The following is a 20,431-nucleotide window of genomic DNA, read 5'->3' as shown; positions in this document are numbered from 1 at the left end:
TTTCTGTTGCCAGAGCAAGAGCAGCTGCTGAAACACCCTGAGGGCAGTGGCCACTGACAAAACCCATCGTCCGGCCATGGCCGACTTTTCTGTAACCAGAGCAAGAGCAGTTGTTGAAACACCCCAGGGGGAGTGGCTGCCGACAAAACCCATGGTCCGGCCATGGTGGACTTTTTTGTGGCCAGAGCAAGAGCTGCTGCTGAAACACCCCAGGAAGAGAGTGAGTGACAGACCTAGACCCATGCATGAGGGCCGTGAGGGATGCAGCTGCCAACAAAACCCATGGTCTGGCCATGTCGGCAACGATGGAGGCCTCTCCCTCCTTGAGAGGAGGCTATTATAAGTCCCACTCTTGGGGACCATGGGGGGGTTACCTCACAAAGTGTTATGTTCAGCTGCAAAACCCTCTTGCCGGACAGTGTCAGTAAGGATGGAACCCCATCCCCCCGGTGCAGAGGAGATCACGGGTCCCGTTAGGGACCATGGAAGGATACAGCCACAGACATCACCCACCTGCTGGCCATGGTGGCAAGGACGGAACCCCTTCCCTCATTGGGGGAGTGAGAGACCAAGTCCCATGGAAAGTGGGAAGTTGCACCCAGAAGGGACAGAGACATCAATCCCCATTGTGTGGGAGCCCTAACCCACCACACACAGACACCCGACTTGAGCAGGCAGGACTGTGGCAAAAAATAAAAAAGATAGTTGCCCCTGCCCCCTACGCATCAGGCAATTGCAAGAATGGCACCATGCCACACAGGGGTCATTGGGAAGGGTCTGAAAGTGTTGCCAGAGTGAGAGATTGAAATTGGGAACCGGGAGCTAGATCACAAGGAGAACTAAGGATTTCCAACTGCGGTGTGGAGCTGGACTGGGAAGATGGAGTGAGGGGTCAACTGCGAGCAGGGACATCCCCAAGGGTATGGGATGGGGGGTGTTGAAGGTTTCTCCAAACACCCACCCTCCTGAGGTCCCTTGATCACTACCCCACCACACGCAGACACTTGACCTGAGCAGGCAGGACAGGTACACAAAAAAGATAATAATTAAACCCAGAAGGAATAAGGAGAAACAAAGAAAATCCCAGAAAAAAAGGTAGGCCTCAGTCAAGCTAGGCCCCAGCCCAGAGCCAGGCAGGCCCTGAGACTGGGGTGGGTTTGGATGAGGTGGAGGAAAGAAGGCGCCCTTCCCAGCAATGCAAACTGAAGCAGAAGAGGTTTTTCAGTCTCTCTTTGCAACTAGCCAGCAGCAGCCAAGCTCACTTCCAATCTCCCTCTCTCTCCCTCCAATGCCAGCAACAGTCTTCTCTCTCCCACTGTCTGCTGAAACCGAAAGCAGGAGGCAGGGAGCTACACCTCATATGACAAAGGGTCCCATAGAGCAGAACAGAAGCTCTCTGGTTGGCAGTCAGACCTGCCTAATAGGGTTTGGAGGGATGCAATTGGAGTTCCCATGGCTACAGAAGGCCTGTCTCCCCCCTGCTTCTTGGCTTCCATGTAACAGAATGGGAGCTCCACAGTTGGAAGGGAGAGACCTGCCTATCAAGGTTAGGTGGGCTAAGACTGGGGTTTCTATGGCAACAGAAGGTCTGCAGATATTCTGGGCCTACGTTGCCTAGGAAATCAATTGAGTGGCGCCAGCCTATCTCGGGTCACGAACAGTTCCCAGCTCTCACGAACCGGGCCTAAAAAGTCGTGCAGTTCGTGAAAAACACAGCCCCACAAACTGTGTTTTTATGAACCATGAACTGTATTGCGATTTCTCCAGTAACAATCAGGTCATTAGAGAATATCTTTGCAGATCCATTATGATCAGACAAAAATCATTGTGTTCTCAGCTGAGAGAAATTTAGAAATAAAAATCAAGTATTGGGAACAAGAAAAGAGACTTGCCTATTTAATGTTCTTGGGGAACTACACCACAGTAATGTCCCCATTAAGCCAACTACATGGTAAGTATATATAAATTATAGACATATTTAGTCTTGCTCTTGGGACATATGAGAAATGCTGACAATTCCTTACCATTCAGATGGCCAGTCTGTGTTTTGCAGACAAATATTGAGGGGACAATGAGTTGCAAAGATGTGTGCTTTCCTAAATAGTACTTACATAAATAGTTTTTCTGGCTTTTCCTTGTGAATATTTAGGGTTCGTTTATAGAACAAATCATTTCATTTTAGTTATTAAAGAACTAAAACACATCAGCTTTATAATAAAGTTATGGTGGGAGACGTTTGTGTTCTCCTCCTTCAGTTATCATTAATACCTAACATAGGAGAAGTATGTAAGCCATAACATATGAATAGCTTCAAAAGTGCCTGTTTTCTTCCCAACACTTATTTTAACTGTAATGCATATATACCAGTTTCAGCTAACTGAAAGCAATTTCTGCTTGGAAGCAATAAACTAACAGCTGGCTAGCTATAGTTTCCCTGTAGGGCCAACTAGAGAACCATTTGTGGCTCTTAGAGTAGCAATGGCCTACATAAATTTTGTGGTGTTTTAGGAGGCAGTCGAAATTGTAGAGTCTGAGAAAGTCTAGTCTAGAGGCACTACAAGACAGCAACAAGTATTGCCCGGTAATTGCATTTCATGTGCTTCCTTTCTTAGTCTATAGGGGATGATATGGATAGAGAAGATAGCTTCATCTGCTTGTTCCAGTAGCTGTTCCAGAATGTCAACACTTCCCTGAAGGTATCTGCTGAAAATGTCACCAGGTACAAACTGGTTCAGCTATAAAACTAATGGGAGATTAGCCACTGATGACCATGACAAGCAGGGTACACTCATAATTTCTTCATGCTGTTATTTTCCCCTTCTTAAAAGAAATATAAGCTTTTAAAAAAACGTTGATCATTGTTGACGGCTAAACATATGGAAAGCCCTCTTCAGAGGCATGCCTACTGAAGGCATGCCCATTGCTTCATTAAAAAAAGAGTTATTGTTTAAATGGCAATATAACATCAAGGAAAAACTGAGCACTCACTTTCATAATCCTGCAGGTTTTCAATAGCAGATAGCAATCTCATTCTGTCTTCCGGATTTTCAATATTAAGCTCAATCAAATGGCTCTCTTTTAGATCTTTTAAATCTTCCAGTCTCTCATAGCCATTTAGCAAAAGTGTTGATATATAATCCTGAAGAAAAAATGCAAATTCCTATGCTTAAAATGACAGGCATTTTCACACATTTTTTCCTCTTTCATGGTTTTGTTAACAAGCCCCATCACTGCAGTACTGCAACCCAAGCTCTGCTCATGACCTGAGTTTGATCCTGGCAGAAGCTGGGTTCAGGTAGCCGGCTCAAGGTTGACTCAGCCATCCGTCCTTCTGAGGTCGGTAAAATGAGTACCCAGTTTCCTGGGGGTAAAGTGTAGATGACTGGGGAAGGCAATGGCAAACCACCCTGTAAAAAGTCTGCCAAGAAAATGTCGTGATGCAACGTCCCCCCATGGGTCAGTAATGACTTGGTGCTTGTACAAGGGTCGTTACCTTTACCATGGTTTCATTAGACAAGGATCAGGAGGCTCTGAGGTTCCCAAGATTAACAATTTCATATGGAAACTTTACAGACAGCAGATAATAAAGCTAAAGATTATCTCCATATGAAATGTCTTATATCTTTTATGCCATTTGATTACATTAATAGATATTTGAAAATGATATTCAGTTCATAAGTAAATATTTTAGAACTGAATAACTGTAAATTTTGAAAATATGCAGTTCAACATCTATAGTGAAAAACAGTTTTTACTATAAAACTGAAATTAAATATATAATTAAGAAGTACAAAACATACTTTATGATGGAGGAAAAAAGCACTTTAAAACATACATGCATATTTAGAGATGTCATGCTCCATTCAAAGCTGAACATTTTACATCCATGTTTTATACAAGACTGCTGAAACAGTGACTGTTCATATACTATCAGTATAACAATTGCTATTATTATTACCTTTTCTTGCCTGGATTTATTTATCACAGTACATCAAAGGAATTGCCAATGGCAAATAGCTCCGTTTTCACACAACTATGTGATACTTCAGTTATTGCAAGACTGCATTGTTTACAAACTACCAAGTGTAGGGAAATATGCTAGGCAAATATTGTGGCTTGCAGGTGCTTGACAACCCCCTTCTGTTTTTTGAAATCCCTAGCAAACAGGAAAAAACAACCCAGCAGGTTTAAAATAAATAAATAAATAAATAAATAAAAAAGCTGACAATTTTAAGGTCCCATTCTTTCAACAAGAAAAAATTACACGATTTCTTCTTTTGTTGAAATAAAAGTACCTGCTTAACTGTTGTAAGAGTGTGCCCATGTCTTTACATTTCAGAAATCCATCCAAACCTTTCCTTTAATTTTAAATATCCAGAAGTTCGGTAAAAGATCTCAACATATAAAGTGCAAGCACAAACCTTTAAAACCTTTTCCTCCAATATTTACACTATCCAATTTGAAGTATTCTTCAGTCAAATTGGTGTACCTTAGAATGTTTATATCTCATTTGCAGAGAAAACATTGTAAACAATATCTTATAAAAATGCCATTTCAAACAATATTACATTTCTGTACACACAACATAAAGCATATAGCTATTACCACAGATTTGGATTTGTTGTTTGTTATATATTTATAATCATCCATTTCTGAAATCTGAATATGTGGGAGAATTTCATTTGAGTATCTTGTGGTACAAGGTTAAGAGGAATAATTAACATTTGAAAATGGCATTGTAATTGTGAAGGACTACACAAATACTTTAATGTTCCGTGCCACAATGTTCTTACACCATGGCTTAAACAAAGGAAGTGTTAAGTATCTCTGTCTCTCTCCCTTCCCCTCTCCCAAGCATTTAAATCAGCTACGAAGTGTTTTCAGTCATAAAGAAAATGGAGTGAAGGATTTTATGAACCAAACATAGCAATAAGTACACAACTGACAGGCTCATCAAATGGATTTGCTGCTTTTAAAAGTGCATTTTTAGCAGGATGAGAAAAGTTAGTAGCAGACTGCTGGCATGTTATTTCAAGGCAAGCCCTTGCTGACTCATCATTGAGTAAAAAAGAAATCCAACAGTGCAAAGGTGCTTCTCAGCTCATTGAAAGACACTTGGATGTGCGAAAGCTGCTAGTGATGGAGGAATGCATTCTGCATTTGAGTACTGCCTCTACAACAAAAAGGCTGTAGTGCAAAGAGAGCCTTAGAATCTAAGCCTATGTGTTTGTTTTCAGACTGAACTGATGAAAAATGGGTTGGATCCTACCAATGTGACAGTGAAAATGGGTCTTTCCCAACCTCCCTCTTCCCATCCAAAAGGCACAGAGACCCCTTGCAGAGGAAGCCATGCAGGTGGTTTGCAGCTTGCAGTGAGGAGATGAATTGTGTGAGAGCACCCCTTTTCAAAAATGGAATATCCACAGGATACTCTACTTCATCCAGTTTGTCTGATGGAAAGAGAAACAAAAGGTCTGAGAATGCTTATGTGTTTGAAACATTGTGATCTGAAGCTTCAATGACTAATTTCTACTATTTAAATAGCATTTTTAAAAGACTATGCATAAGCTTGTTTTCTTTTCTTCCCTCACTCAGGTGAGATCACAATTGAGATTAAGATACCAATGCAATCTACAAACAGCTAATACTTAAAAAGAGGGAATTCGAGACATGTATTGAGGACTGTTCCCAATTCTTCCTTTCTTGTGAGACTAGCCAACCCTCTAAAAACCTCTAAAAAAGGAATGGGAACATGCCCAGCCAGATCTTATTCAACTGCCTGAGATGGTCTCAGTTCCCATTTCATACTATATTTTTTTCTTATTGTATACCAACATTACTTTAGGAGATAGATACCTATTCTGATCCAGAAAGGCAAATATGTGCACAAACTGAGCCTGGACATATGTTTCTTACCCTGCTCAAGCATCATGTCAGCATTATATAATGGTCAAGGTGTAGGATTTAGGTATATAGAGACCCAGGTTCAAATCCTTATTCAGCCATGAAACTCATTAGATGACCTCTTTCTAGTCACCTCATTTCAGCCTAAGTTACCAGTCAGATTTGGTCTGAGGATAAAATGAGAGGAGGCTAATATATGCTGCTCTGAGGTTTCTAGAGGCATACAAAATGTTTGGTAACTAGATATTAAACTGTACTTATTACTAACATCAAGGGGAGGGCTAGGACTGGTTTAGTCTCCCCTAAATATTTATTCAGCAATTATCCAATAAATTGTCAATTATCGGGCTACATAAGCCAGTTTGAGACCATCTGCTCAATTTACCAGGGAATGATTCAATTCCAGAAGACAACAAGCTGTCTCATTAATCAATTTCAGGGATATTGGCATTCCCAGCTTGCAACTTGCTGCTTTAAGCTGGGGGCCGTGGTTTTGCTGCGCCGGCAGAGGAGAAAAGCAACGCCGGCTTTCCCGGGCATCTGGGTATGTGGGGAGAGGCGGAGCTAAGGCTGTTTAAGGCTGCTCTGCCTCTCTCCCTCTTGCAGTCGCCGTTTGCTCAGCAGAGGCGCAGGAGCGGTCCCTCTGAGCGGCGAAGCAGGGCGTGGCGACGGCTGGCGAGCGGCGGCTGTAGTGCTCGGCGCGGACGGGGCGGTTTGGACTGAGGCATCGGAGCGGCCTCAGTGGACGGCGGAGTTTGGTCACTGCGCCGCAGCAGCTGCGCTGGGCAGCACGGTGTCGGCCTTCTCGGCCCAACGGCGGTTTGTGCACTGCTTTGGCAGTGCTGGGGGGAAAGGGCCCCGAATAGGCTCTGTTTCGGGTTGCCGGCTTCGTGGGCTGCTCCCTTTCCAGCCCTTTTAGTGCAGCCCTGTTAGGGGATTTACTGTTCGGGCCACCCGGGGACTGCTTGGGGTGCAGGTTATTCTGTTGGCTGGCCTGCATACAGGCTGGTTTGGCGGCCAAAGCTTTGCAGCACCTTTGCACCCACACTTGACTGCTCAGGGGGTGGCATTTTGTTTGGTGGGGCCAGTCAGTAGGGCCCAATTACCAGTTGCCTCTACATAGGGTGGTGTGTTGGGGCAGTGGTGCTGAACATCTTGCCCATTGGGCTGGTGTGTTGCGGTGGCCATTTTGGTTTGGCTCCTAGCCTGTTCCTGGCGGCCATTTTGTTGCTGCTGAGTCCAAGGTGCCTTCATTTTGTTTGTGACGCACTGCAATTAACGGTATGCCTCCAAAAAAGGGGGGTGGTACGTCAAAAGGCAAGCAGCCTGCTAAACGGCCTGCACAACAGCTGCCTGACCCCTCTTCCTCTGAAGAGGATGATGGGGCTGGCATGCAAGAAATTTTGGAGCGCATAGCGGCTCTTGAACAGGCTAGAGGGTCGCAAGGGCAGGTTGCCAGCAGGGCAAAAAGGCAAAAGGCAGTAAGGGCCACATCAGCGGCAACGTTTAGGCGGGAAATTTTAACCCGTCTCTCTGCCTTAGAAGGTGCAGCCAGCACAAGTAGTGCCAGCAGCAGTGCAGCACCAGTACCGGAAAGTGAGGACACCGGAGTTGGCGTGTTGGAACAGAGCGGGTTCGTGGAAGCTGGCCCGGTAGCGGTTGCTGTGGACACAGGGGAAGGTGAAGGTAAGCCTTGCACTGCAGCACAGCACACATACCCGTGGCCATGGGGCGCTTGGGGTCAGGTTTCTGCATCTAATGTGGGTGGTGCTTCTTATGCCGTAAGTAATCAGCCTAGCACATCCCAAGGGGGTGGTCAGTTTGGCATGTGGCCATCTTGGCCTCAACAAGCTGTAATGGGTCAACCTGTGGGAACAGGACTTGGTGGTTCTAGCATTCCTTGGCAGCCTCTGCCGAGTTCTTCATGGATGCCTTCAATGTTTGGGCCGAGTTTGTACAGCTCTGTCCCTTTTAATGCCTTACCTTTTGGAGATGTGGCACTTCCTTTAGGAGATCACCTTACCCAGGCCACTAGGGACAAAATCCTTATGGGGGACTATGTGGATGTCTTTACCCTCCTCTTCAGGGACCTGGAGAAGAGGGATAAGGACGAGCTGGACGATAAGGATAAGGAAAGGCTTAAGCGCCGCAGGGTAGATAGAACCTGGGCCAACTGGCTGCCAGGTTTCCTTATATATGCCGGTGTAATTGCTAGGGCGCAGTCGTGGAGAGCTGCCTCCTTATTTCAGTACTTAGACATAATCTATAAAGGGTATAATGACTTTGCTGGTGGGGCATGGCTCCAATATGACGAGGAGTTTAGAATGCGTGCTGCCATTAATCCAGGAATGCCTTGGGATAGAATACACCAGCAATTGTGGCTCCAGGTTATGTCACCATCTAAACCAAACACAGGGGATCGCTCTGACAGCGGTCACCTAGTACACCGAACATCGACTAATGTTACTACCCGCATTACTGTGGGGCAGGCTGTTCAACCCCGCCTGCTCTGTTGGGAGTTTACCTCCCAGGGTGTGTGCAATAGGAAATTTTGCAAATTTGGGCATGAATGCCCAATCTGTGGTGGGCCTCACGCCTTTACCGCTTGCAAGCGGCAGAAGCCTGGTGGGAAACGCAAAGGCAGGGGTGGTGGCAGACAACAGCAGTTTCCGCCTGGAAAAGGGGCCCAGCCCCATAAATCTGAAAGTGCTTAGTCAGCTTTTAGTCCACTATCCTAGGCGAGATGATGCTCGCTATTTATTAGAAGGGTTCACGTTTGGTTTTCGTATTCCTTTCCAAGGCCCTCGTTCCCCTTTCATGGCGGCCAACTTGCGTTCAGTGGCTGGCATGGAAGGGGTGGTTAGGGAAAAGATCGCCAAAGAGTGTTCTGAGGGCTGAGTGTTGGGTCCATTTTCTTCCCCTCTGGTTCAATGTTTGCGAGTTTCGCCATTGGGGGTGGTTCCTAAAAAGACCCCCGGTGCATTTAGGATAATACATCACCTGTCATACCCTAGGGGTGGTTCGGTCAACGATGCCATTCCTGATTATTTGTGTTCTGTCTGCTACACGTCGTTTGACCAGGCTGTTATGATGGTCCGACGATGTGGAGTTGCTGCGGAGTTGGCGAAATGCGATATCAAGTCTGCCTTTCGCCTTCTTCCAGTCCATCCACAGGATTTTGAGCTGTTAGGGTTCGCCTTTGAGGGGCAGTTTTATATGGACAGGGCTCTACCTATGGGCTGTTCCATCTCGTGTGCTGCCTTCGAACGTTTTAGTTCCTTCCTTGAATGAGCATTATGTCACCGGCTGGGCTGCCAGGATGTGGGTCATTACCTCGATGACTTTATTTTTTCTGGGAAGGCAGGATCTGGACAGTGCGCCAGGCTCCTGGCGGGGTTTGTTAGTCTAACTGAAGAATTGGGTGTACCGCTGGCTCACGAAAAGACAGAGGGTCCTACCACTAGGTTGACATTTTTAGGAATAGAGCTCGATACCATTCAGCAGACGTCTCATCTGCCCTTGGAAAAGCTCCGGGACCTTCGAGCACGCCTGGCTGTTGTAAAGGGCCAGGAAAAAAATTCTCTTTTGGAGCTTCAAAAGCTCTTAGGCCATTTGAATTTCGCGTGCCATGTGGTTGCGCCTGGCAGGGCCTTTTTGCATCAACTTTGTGACGCTCTTGGCACCCTTCGGTTGCCACATCATAAGTTGAGGATTAACAGGGGTATGCGTGAAGATTTACTGGTTTGGGAGCGTTTTCTGGAGTCATATAATGGGGTCACGTTTTGGAGAGGGGAATTGTTGTTGGAAGCGGAGCTACAGGTGTCCACGGACACTTCTGGGTCCTTAGGTTTTGGGGCTTATTTTAGGGGCCATTGGTGTGCTGAGCAATGGCCAGCCAACTGGTTTGAGAGAGGACTAAATCGGGACTTAACATTTCTGGAATTATTCCCGATTGTGGTAGCTGTTTTCCTCTGGGGAGATAACCTAGCAAACCACACGGTTCATTTCTGGTGCGATAACCAGGCCGTTGTACAGGTTTTGAATTCTCTCACATCCAAGTCCCAAGTGGTGATGAGGTTGGTTCGGCCGTTCACGCTCCGCTGCTTGCAATTGAACATCTTGTTCAGGGCCAGGCATGTCCCTGGTTTGGACAACGGTGTGGCAGATGCACTGTCTTGCTTGCAGATGGAGCGTTTTCGGCTGCTTGCCCCCGAGGCCAACTTACTGCTGGCTCAGATGCCGCAGGAGCTATGGGATCTTGGATGATGGAGGCATGCAGGGCAATGCAGTTAGCTATGGCGCCTAGCACGATGAGGGCTTACGACCGGTCGGTACACCAGTTTTCAGGGTTTAGGAGTGAAGCGGGGCTGCATCAGGTATGGCTGGTTCCTGTGGAACACTTGATGCAATTTTGTGTCAATCAAAGAGGTAAGGGCCTCGCAGTTAAGTCGATTAAAGCGCAGTTGTCAGCTTTGGCCTTTGCGAGTAAGACTCATGGGTTTTGTGAGGCTACGGGTGACTTTAGAATAAGAAAAATGTTGGAGGGTTGGTCCCGGGATGCAGGGCACCATAAGGATGAAAGGCAGCCCATTTCTCCGGAAGTTTTACTGGGTTTGGGTTCGATATGGGGTTGTATTTGCAGTTCTGGTTTTGAGAAGCTGTTTCATGCAGCTTCTTTAACTGCTTTTTTCGGTGCCTTGCGAGTAAGTGAGCTCGTGGCTGCATCCCTTAAGGATGAGTCTGGTAGGGCATTGTCGGTTCGAGACATCAAGTTCTCTGGAGGAAGTGTCACAATTACGGTGCGTAGTTCCAAGACCGATCAGTCGCAGAAAGGTGCGGCTATTGTTCTTGGAAGCTGTGGCACTAAGGAACTTTGCCCTGTAGCTGCTTTGCAAAGGTACATGTCTGTCAGGGGTGAGGGGCCTGGGGTACTGTTTCGTCACCAGGATGAAAAACCCCTCATGAAGTATCAGTTTTGGGTAGTGACTGGGCGCGCCCTGGCTAAGTTGGGCCTGTCGGGGGTTAAATTTGGAACCCATTCTTTTAAAATTGGGGTGGCTTCTACAGCTGCAGCTATGGGTTACCCCGTGGATGCCATCAAGAAGGTGGGAAGGTGGTGTTCTTCCGCTTATCGATCGTACGTTCGCCCCCTTACTAGGCTTTAAACGGTTATATTGTTTTTTCCTTTCAGGAGCTGTGCCGTGCCGCGAGAGGCTGAGGATCCTCATCGTTGGGCACAGCATGGTGTTTTGGGCCGCCCACCAAGCCAAAAGGACGTTGGTGGGGACCCAGTTGGGTTTGAGCGATCGGGCTACAGTTGAATGGCAGGGTCGCCGTGGCCTTCGGTGGCCAGGCTTGTTGCCACTTTTGTTTGAGGGGAGGTCTTGCCCTCCTCCCCATGTTTTAGTCATTCATCTAGGTGGGAATGACCTTGGTTTAGTTGAGGGCCGTGCCCTCTCTGTTCAAGCTGAAGTGGATTTACGTTTGGTTGTCCAGCGTTGGCCTGGGGTTTTGATCGTGTGGTCTGCCATGCTTCCACGCAGAGTTTGGCGGGAGGCTTGGGAGCCACGGGCGATAGAAAGAGCAAGGAGGAAGGCCAATAGGGCTCTATTCAGAGCCATGGAGGGTGGTTTAGGGGTTTATTTGCCCCATCCACAAATTCGAGCTGAATTTGTTGACCTTTATAGAGGGGATGGGGTTCACCTTTCGGTGAAGGGCAACAGCATTTTTCTTAATGACCTGCGGCAAGGGCTTAGGTTGGTGGTAGACCATTTGTGGGGCACAAGGGCGTAAGCAGAGGCTTCACCCTGGCGGTGGCAGGATAGGGTCTGGAAAAATCAGCGGGATGGTGAGCACCCTTGGCATGTACCCATTTTAAGGGGAAGCGGGGTCTGTCAGGATCTCTGGTATGGTTTGACGGCTGCCAGTAGAGAGAGCAGACTGCCGTGTGGGGCCTCCTGTACAAGTACGGCCCCTCATGTTTGATGGTGGGGGGTCATTAGGCTTGGTGGAGGTTCCATATGCCTGGCCAGCCGGGTGCCAGCCATACCTTGGATGGCTCGCCCTTGGGGCAGAGGGGCTCGCCCAGACAGGTCAGGGCAGTGGTCCATGAGTGACCCCAGGGCCTGACCTGTACCGCTTAGTTAGCCCTTGCCGTTATTACTGTTCATGCTGTTGTCAAATAAACGACCTTTAGTACCCAACAATTGCTTTTGTCTCTTTATTCCGCCTGGGGTGGCAAACAAAGGACTATAAATGAATGGTGAGCTCCAGAAATCTAGGCCTGAATTGAAACAGTAGTTGCAGGCTTGAAAAGGAGAAGGTGTAACTAACTATATGCAAACCACAACATGTTTTACTTTACTGACCTGGAGATGGATTCGTTCTAAGAGTTCTTGAAGAGATTTAGGCTTGGCCCTTTTACTTCTCTTGTGTGGCTTTATCTTTCTGGATCCAGATTCTTCTGCAATAAGGTCCACATAAATGAATTTGAAGTTTCCCACCTTGTTATTCAGGAGCCCTGTCCACATGCCCATAGGTGTTTTGCAGATGATGTCAATAATATCTCCTTTCTGGAGGAAGAAAAAAAAATGCGACATTTTGAAAATCATACAGATTATTTCTGATCTCCAAAACTAATTTAGTTGCTCAAAACAGAGCCACTGCAAAGGAAAAATAAGAGCCTTCTCAAATATTTATGTGCAGTTAGAAAAAAATAGAGCTAATGTTATGGCAGGATTTCAGTTCAGTGGTACCTTGGAGATCAACAAGATTTTCAGAGTGCAAGCTTTCAAAAGTCATACTCCCTTCTTCAGGTGTCTGTCTCCCTTCTGGTGTCTGGAGCTCTGACTCTCAAAAATTTACCCTCTGAAAATCTTGTTGGTCTCTAAGAGCGGAACTACAAGTGACAAAAGGCACAGATTGGACACTTGTCAGCTTCCCTCAAGTTTTGATGGGAAATGTAGGCATCCTAGTCTTGCAGCTTGGCTCTCTGTCTGCTGTCCAATGGACTTTTCAACTGTCACTTGTCCAACATTCCGCCAAGCTGCCTACATTTCCCATCAAAACCTGAGGGAAGCTGACAAGTGTCCAACCTGTGCCTTTTGTCACTTGTGGTACCGCTCCAAGGTGCACTGGACTCAAATCCTGCTGTTCTACTGCAGACCAACATGGCTATCTACAAAAGCTAATTTTATGGAAACCTAAGAATGAACAAACATGACCCAATTCATGGTTGCCCGTATCTGCTGCAGCATGGTTGTTCCCTATACCTTCTACTTACGTGAGAAGTAATATGATATGGAAAATGTACCCTTCGTTTTGGGTGCACATGCACAAGGTGTCAAAAAAGAACAAAACTACACATGACCAAAGTGTCAAAAAAGAACAAAACTACCTCTTATTAAATATTTCTTGTGTACATGCCAGGAGAATAATCATAATCAGTGTCTTGGGGTAAATTAATCAAATTTAGTGACTAAAGACTAGACATGGGCACGAACCGCATTACGAATGCAAAAAACCCACGAACCGTCCGATCGTCCGTTTGCGATCCAGCAGTTTGTGAGCATCCAAGTCCAACGAACCAGCATTCGTAAGAAGCCTGGTTCGTTGCATATGTCAGTGGTTCGTGAAGCCAGACAGTCAGGCACCATCAATCAATTCCCTAGGAAACGGAGCCGGGTGAATGCCTGAACTCTGTCTGCGCTCCTTCTGTCGCCCTGGAAACCCGAATGGAAGCTCAGCTTACCTTGATCAGCAGGTCTTCCTTCCAACCATGGAGCTGCAAAGTGGTTACAACTTGGGAGAAGACACCCGGGGGAGGGAGGAGGGAGTGGGTGTTCTGTAGCCATGGGCACTCCAATCTCATCCCTGCAAACCCTGAAAGGCAGCTCTGACGGCCCACCACAGACCTCCTGTGTTGGTCTATGGGACCTGGGCTTATAAATAGCAGTGGACTCCCAGGCTGGGTTTCACTTTCAGTGAGCAGTGGAGTGTGACACAGCTGTTGCTTGCTACTTGCTAGCCTTTGGGGAGAGAGACAGAAAGTATAATTGAACTGGGATTTTGGGGATAGGGATCTATCTCCTCTGGTTCCAGGGCTGCTGCCAGGCCCTGGGGCCAAGCTCAGTGGGTACCTCGGCTGAGGGCTCCCATTGATTGTTATCAGTGCCTGATCTGGTCAGGTCTGTGGGAGTGGTGGGCTAGGGCTCTAGTTCCTCCCTCCCTCTGGTGTCAGGGCTGCTGCCAGGCCCTGGGGCCAAGCTCAGTGGGTACCTTGGCTGAGGGCTCACATTGATTGTTATCAGTGCCTGATCTGGTCAGGTCTGTGGGAGTGGTTGGCTAGGGCTCTAGTCCCTCCCTCCCTCTGGTGGCAGGGCTGCTGTCACGCCCTGGGGTCAAGCTCAGTGGGCACCTCGGCTGAGGGTTCACAGTGTCATCTTCTCTCCTCTATTCTTGTTTGCTGGAACTATGAGGCTTTGGTGGCGGACAAGAGTAGACATGGGGGGAAGTGCAGAGATTGTCCCGGTTGCACCACAGGAAGCAATGCTGTGCAGGGCTCTGGAGCAGCAGAGACTCCCGCTCCCAAAAAATCACCTGTTGCGGCTGTGGAGGAGGCCAAAGAGCTCTTGCTGCCGGCAGAAGAGGAACTCTTGAAAATGTTTGAGGAGGAGGCGGCTGAGGGATCCTTGGAGGAATGGTTGGGGTTCAAGGAAACATCCAGCCCATCCCCATCCCAAACTACTGGTGCTGTCCCTGTCTGCAATCCACTCATCACTCCGTCTTCCATTGCCAGCTGTGTGGCACAGCCAGTAACCCTTCGTCCTCCCTCCCCTGGAACAGTTAGTGGGCCACGGTTCAACCTCAATGTATGGAAGCACTTTTGGGCCCTTCCGACTGACCCCCGTGTGGTGCGGTGCTGTGTGTGTGATAGCCTAGTGTGCAGGGGCAATGAACCTGTCATCGACGACCCTGAGTAGGCACTGGAAGAGGCATCACCTGAGCCTGTGGTCTCCGTCCTCAGGCAGCGAAACATCCATCAGGGGGAGACAGAGGGCCACCAGCTCGTCTGATCCAGGATTGGTGGGAGGGTCACCGGAATGCACCCCAAGCAAGAAGCCTTACCCCGAGGGTGCTGCTGGTGGGAGTGGAAGGGTCAGGCAGTCCACCCTGGGGGAAGTTGTTCCATCAGGGTCAGGGGTGGTGCTGCTGAAAAGGGTGAGGTTTAGGGCTCAGGAGGCGGGCGTACGTGTGGTGGGGCCTGCAAGGCTTCCCCCTATCGGTCATGGAGGGTGTGGGCTTCCAACTGCTGCTCCAGCACTTTGCCCCATGGTTCTCCATGCCGTCATGGCGCACCATTGGGCATCGAGTTGTACCTGCCCTATACGAGTCAGTGTGAGACATGGTGCACAGAGAGCTGTCGGCTGCCCAAGGCAGAACAGTGGCACTTCACGGCTGACCTGTGGAGCAGCTGCCATCACGGGTACCTTGCCATCACCGCTCACTGGTGGCAAGCAGAGGACCTCCGCCGCCCAGGCCAAGATCTGGCACCCGTGAAAAGGTGCCCAGCTTGACACCAGGCTACAGGGCAGTTCTTCTCCAGGCCCAGGGGATGGACGAGGTCCATACTGGGAAGAACATCACCGCTACCGTAAAGGCGGCTCTGAGGGAGTGGGCATCCGAGGTGGAAGGGTTTGTCCACGGCTTCATGGTGACGGACGTGGGAGCCAACATGTTGGCAGCCTTGAAAGAGGCATCCCTCCCGGGGCCTGGTGTGCATGGTGCACAAGCTGCACCTTGTGATGAGGGACGTGCTCGGGCTGGGCAGCAAGCCGAGGGACAGCTGGGATGAGGGAAACTTGTGGATACGCAATCTGCTGGATAGCTGCCGTGGCATTGCTTCCCACTTCTCCTGCAGCATAAACTCTTCCCGTGAGCTGTTCCAGAGGCAGGGGGAGGGAGGGGACCCCGAGTACCAACTCTTCCAGGACCTGCCCACCTGCTGGAACTCCACCTATGACATGATATGTCATCTGGTGGAGCAGAAGGGCCCATTGCAAGACATCCTGTCATCTTCGGATGTGCTGAGGAGGGGAGAGGAGTTGAGCCTCAGCTCCATGAAATGGAGAGACCTTGCCCAGATGTCCCGGATACTGAAACCCTTCAAGGATGCCACTGAGCTCTTATGCTCCTATGAGGCCAGCCTGGGTCAGGTCATCCCTCTGATCCACAGGCTTGACCGGTTTCTGGCCCAGGAGCTCCAGCATGAGCAAGAGCTGCTCCCTAGGGTCCAGGACTTTGTTAGGAGGATCCAGGCCTGCTTGGCTGAGCACTTGCATCCTCTATGCCATGAGGCGTTGTACCAACTGGCCTCCCTCTGTGACCCCTGCATCAAGGGCAGCATCGCCACACAGGCAGATCAGATGCAGCGCTGGACAAAGGAGCTCCACACAGCGGTGCTCCATTTCCAGAGAGAGCAGGCAGGACAGAAGGAACCAGGTAGGGGCGAGGGGCAGGCGGTGGAGGAGGAGGAGGTGGGAAGAGAGCCACGCCAGGGAAGACCCACCTAAACAGCCCCATTCGATCTTTGGGCCTCATCGGTGGGCTGCGTGGTTGGCCGCTACACAGTGGGCACGTCCCTCTCAGTGGAGGACTTGGCGAGGGCCATGGTGCGTGAGTACCTTGCTGAGCCCAACGAGCCCCCCCCCCATGCTGACCCATTGGATTATTGGGCAAGGAAATCTGCCATATGGCCGGACCTGTCCATCGTGGCAACAAACATCCTGTCCTGCCCTCCCACCAGCGTGCAGAGCGAGTGGGTGTTCTCCCACTTGGGAGACCTCCTCCGTCCCCGCTGTGCACGTCTGCACCCGGACCTGGTGGACATGTTGACCTTCATAAAGGTCAACCTCAACCTACTGGGGCACCCTTCCATGGACCTGGACCTACCTGGGCTCTGAGCTACCCTGGGGTTGTAGCCGGCCCAGCTCGTCCACAGCAGCCCTCAGTTCTTGGGGCTGCTTCCATGGCTGGTGACCCTTTGCCCTCCTCTCCCAGACAAGTTCCCGTTCCCTCTTTCATCCTCTCATTCTCCAGATGGTGCCCAAACGTCCCCTCCACACAACTTGTCCTGCCCATCCCGTCCTTTCTGTGAAAGCAGGAAGGTGAGTGTTTTCTGATGCTCTGTTTTTTGGGCACGTAGGGCAGCTCTGGAGCTGCGGCACATATGGTTGCACAGCATGGAGCCCAGTATCCTAGGCTCCTGCTGTCCCCTCTGAGCATGGTGGGAATGGGTCCCTTGACTCATCTCCTGTCCATGAAGGCAGGAAGGTGAGTGATATTGGCAACAGACTCCACTGCGACACAGGAGGGGCAGACAAGCCTCTGCCCCAGCAGCCTGCACACTCCTTCAGTGTGAATGTTTGGGGCCTCTTGGTCCTCCTCTTCCTGTCAATCTCCCAGCCCCTCTTCACACCTCGCCCTCTCTGGGACTGCTCCGACCCCTCCCAACGACCTCCCTGGTCCTGCCCATTCCTGTCCTTTCCGTGAAGGCAGGAAGGTGTGTCATGTTGTCACATGCTGCTGCCCGCAACTCAGTGGCTTTCTCGGCTCATGGCTCACCGACTAAGGGGTCTTCCTGGTCATGCTCTGTGATGCAGCTGGCAGTAACCCTTTGTCCCTGTCTCCCTGACATTTCCCCTGATGGTCCTTCTTTCAACCTCTCCCTCTCTGGATCTGCTCAGATGCTTCCCAACCTCTCCTGTCTTTCCCATCCCATCCTTTCCGTGAAGGCAGGAAGGTGTGGTGCTGCCAGCTGATGCTGCTTTTGGCCACGAGGAACAGCTCTGCTGCTGTTGCTGGTGTTAGGGTGGCATTGCAAGGTAGCCCCCCTTCCATGGCACCTGGTGTCCCCTCTGAGCAGGCGGGAATGGGTTCCTCCCACCGTTTCCGTGAGGGCAGGAAGGTGGGAGCTGTCTGCTGCTGCTGCTTTGGACCCCGAGGGGCAGCTCAGATGCTTTTGTGAGCTGACAGGTTTGAGCTGCACGGTGCACCCCTATCCATGTGCACCTGCTGTCCTCTCTGTGCATGGGGGGAATGGGTCCCATGACCAGTCACATCCTTTCCACGAAGGCAGGAAGGTGGGTGATGTCTGCCAGTGGTGGTTTTGGCCATGAGGGGCAGCTCCGCTGCTGTTGCGCATAAAATTGTACAGTGCAGCATCCCCTGTCAACAGCAGCGGCTGTCCCCTCTGGGCAGGGGTGAATGGGTAATGCCACAACCAGACACATCCTTTCCACGAAGGCAGGAAGGTGAGTGATGTTGGCGACAGCCTCCACTGTGACACAGGGGGAGCGGACAAGCCTCTGCCACAGCAGTCTGCACACTCTTTCAGGCTGGATGTCCCTCAATGGGACCCTTGGATGAGGTTGCTGGGGGATCTTCCCACTTCCCCTCTACATGACATCTCCTTTCCCTCCCATCCTTTGGCAGGAAGGTGGGAGATGTTGGCTGCTGCCAGAGAATTCCTCAGTGGGACCCTTGGATGAGGCCCCGTGGTTGCTGGGGGATCTTCCCACTTCCAAGACCCCCCCGCCTCCCCGTTTCTACCAGGCCCGGTGGCCGCCGACAACACCTACCTTCCAGCCTGCACTGGGAATAAGTGCGTGCCCCTCTGAGGCCTGGCGGGTGGGCTGAAAATGGCCGAAAAGGGGCCCAAAATGGTCAGGATCAGGCCGTTGCTGAACAGGAGAATGATCCACCACCCGTCAGAGGCCTGATCCGGGCTGTTTCAGCCCCAATCCAGGCCGCAACAGGCCCAAAATGGCTGCGAGTCAGGTGGGCAGGGCCACCTGATGTGTGACCTCTTTGGGGAACTGCCAGAACTGTGTTCTGGCGCGTTCCCCCTCGAAATGAGCCCTGGATAAGACTAGAAGGAAGTAGGGGAGAGGGGGAGGGCTGTGGCTCTCCCCTCACCTGAGTGAAGGAGGGTTGCCCTAGCACAGCTGCAGTTTATCAGCCTGGCTTCTGGTGACAGCAAGAGGGTTCTCAAGGCCCTCTATCCTGAGACAACTGCAGGAGCACTACTCCCACCACAGGTGCCTAAAGCAGGAGCTGGCACTGGGCAAGGGCCTGTTTCTGAGGCTCCCCCTCCTCCAGCTGTTGAGACTCAGCTGTGGGAGGAGGAGCAGCATGAGGAGCTTTTTGGGTTGGGCTTGGATTATGTGTGTTTCCATCCCTTGTGCCCACCTCAGGGACCTGGACGATGTTGGAGGAATTGGTGGAGGTGCCCATCATTGGTGAGCCTTCCCCAGTTTCCTCTGAGGCCAGCAACAGGCCTTTTAGGGTGAGGCAGGAGGAGAGGTTGGTCGAGGAAGAGATTGTAGAAGTGGTGGCCCCGAGAGCCAGTTTGGTGTAGTGGTTAAGAGCATGGGACCCTAATCTGGAGAGCTGAGTTTGATTCCCCACTCCTCCACTTGAAGCCAGCTGGGTGACCTTGGGCTAGTCACAGTTCTCTGGAGCTCTCTCAGCCCCACCCACCTCACAGGGTGTTTTGTTGTGGGGATAATAATGACATACTTTGTAAACCACTCTGAGTGGGCATTAAGTTGTCCTGAAGGGTGGTATAGAAATCGAATGCTGTCATTGTTATTATTATTACATTTCTACAGAATCTTGAGGAGTCGTTAGATGACAGTTAAGAGTAAGTCTCCTGCAAATTTGGTGAAATTTGGTCCAAAAGATGACCAGCCCCCAGGCCACCAGAAAAAAACCCGAATTGAATTTCCTTTAGGAAACAATGGCTGAATTTTACCAAATTTGCTGTGTAATACCAAACTGAACTAGAGAATGAATTCAGTATTCAAAGAATAACATTTTCCCCCAATTTGATATTACCAAACTGAATTTACTAAAAAAATTTTCCTGTGCACACTCCTACTGTCAAGTGCTAAGCATGTTGATCACACACATATATATATCTAAATAAATCTATATTATATTACATTTCTTTTTAAAAAAATTGAAGATCAACATTTTTGTTCAAATTCAGGACAAGTTGATTCAAAAATATTAGGTATGTGGTATATCTGGTTTCTGGATCATTTGTACTAAATTACTGAAGTTTCTTGGTTTCTTCTTTAGTATTGGTTTCTTCTTTAGATATTATCTAAGAGCAAGCCATTGATATGCTTCAGTAAAAACTGACAACTTAGGCAGATCCTCCATTCCCATTGGGATCAAATTATTACTTTAGAGTTCTTACCAATTAAACAGCACTTAATCACACCCCAGCATGCTTTAAAGATAGGCACTGGACATCAGCTTGTCTTTGCTAATGTAGAAAACAGAAACACCTCTCTACACACTGTCCATCCCAGCCATAAATCAAGGTCTTACAGCAGCAAAGCGTTTGGCCTCATTGTGTGAACTGGAAATCTGTAGAAAATTATTAGTATGTATTTTTGTACAGACACCTTTAAAAACATACAGTTAAAACTCGATAAAGGGTCTTAAAACATATAAACAA

The 20,431-nt window shown here is 49.3% G+C and overlaps 1 protein-coding gene across 2 annotated transcripts in view; it reads right to left on the bottom strand.

The window, feature by feature from the left end:
• The window catches only part of SAMSN1 (SAM domain, SH3 domain and nuclear localization signals 1), a 131,746-nt gene that overhangs the window by 24,134 nt on the left and 87,181 nt on the right, over positions 1 to 20,431 (bottom strand). For both annotated transcript variants that reach the window (XM_054974108.1, XM_054974109.1), the window contains 2 exons: positions 12,273 to 12,476; positions 2,989 to 3,139 (listed from right to left, as the gene is read on the bottom strand). In XM_054974108.1, the coding sequence (XP_054830083.1) occupies positions 2,989 to 3,139; positions 12,273 to 12,476 (355 nt within the window). The remainder of the gene's footprint in view (positions 1 to 2,988; positions 3,140 to 12,272; positions 12,477 to 20,431) is intronic.

Source organism: Eublepharis macularius, chromosome 3, assembly GCF_028583425.1.
Source record: "Eublepharis macularius isolate TG4126 chromosome 3, MPM_Emac_v1.0, whole genome shotgun sequence".
Classification (NCBI taxonomy): Eukaryota; Metazoa; Chordata; class Lepidosauria; order Squamata; family Eublepharidae; genus Eublepharis; species Eublepharis macularius.
This window is presented reverse-complemented; position numbering and strand designations above follow the sequence as displayed.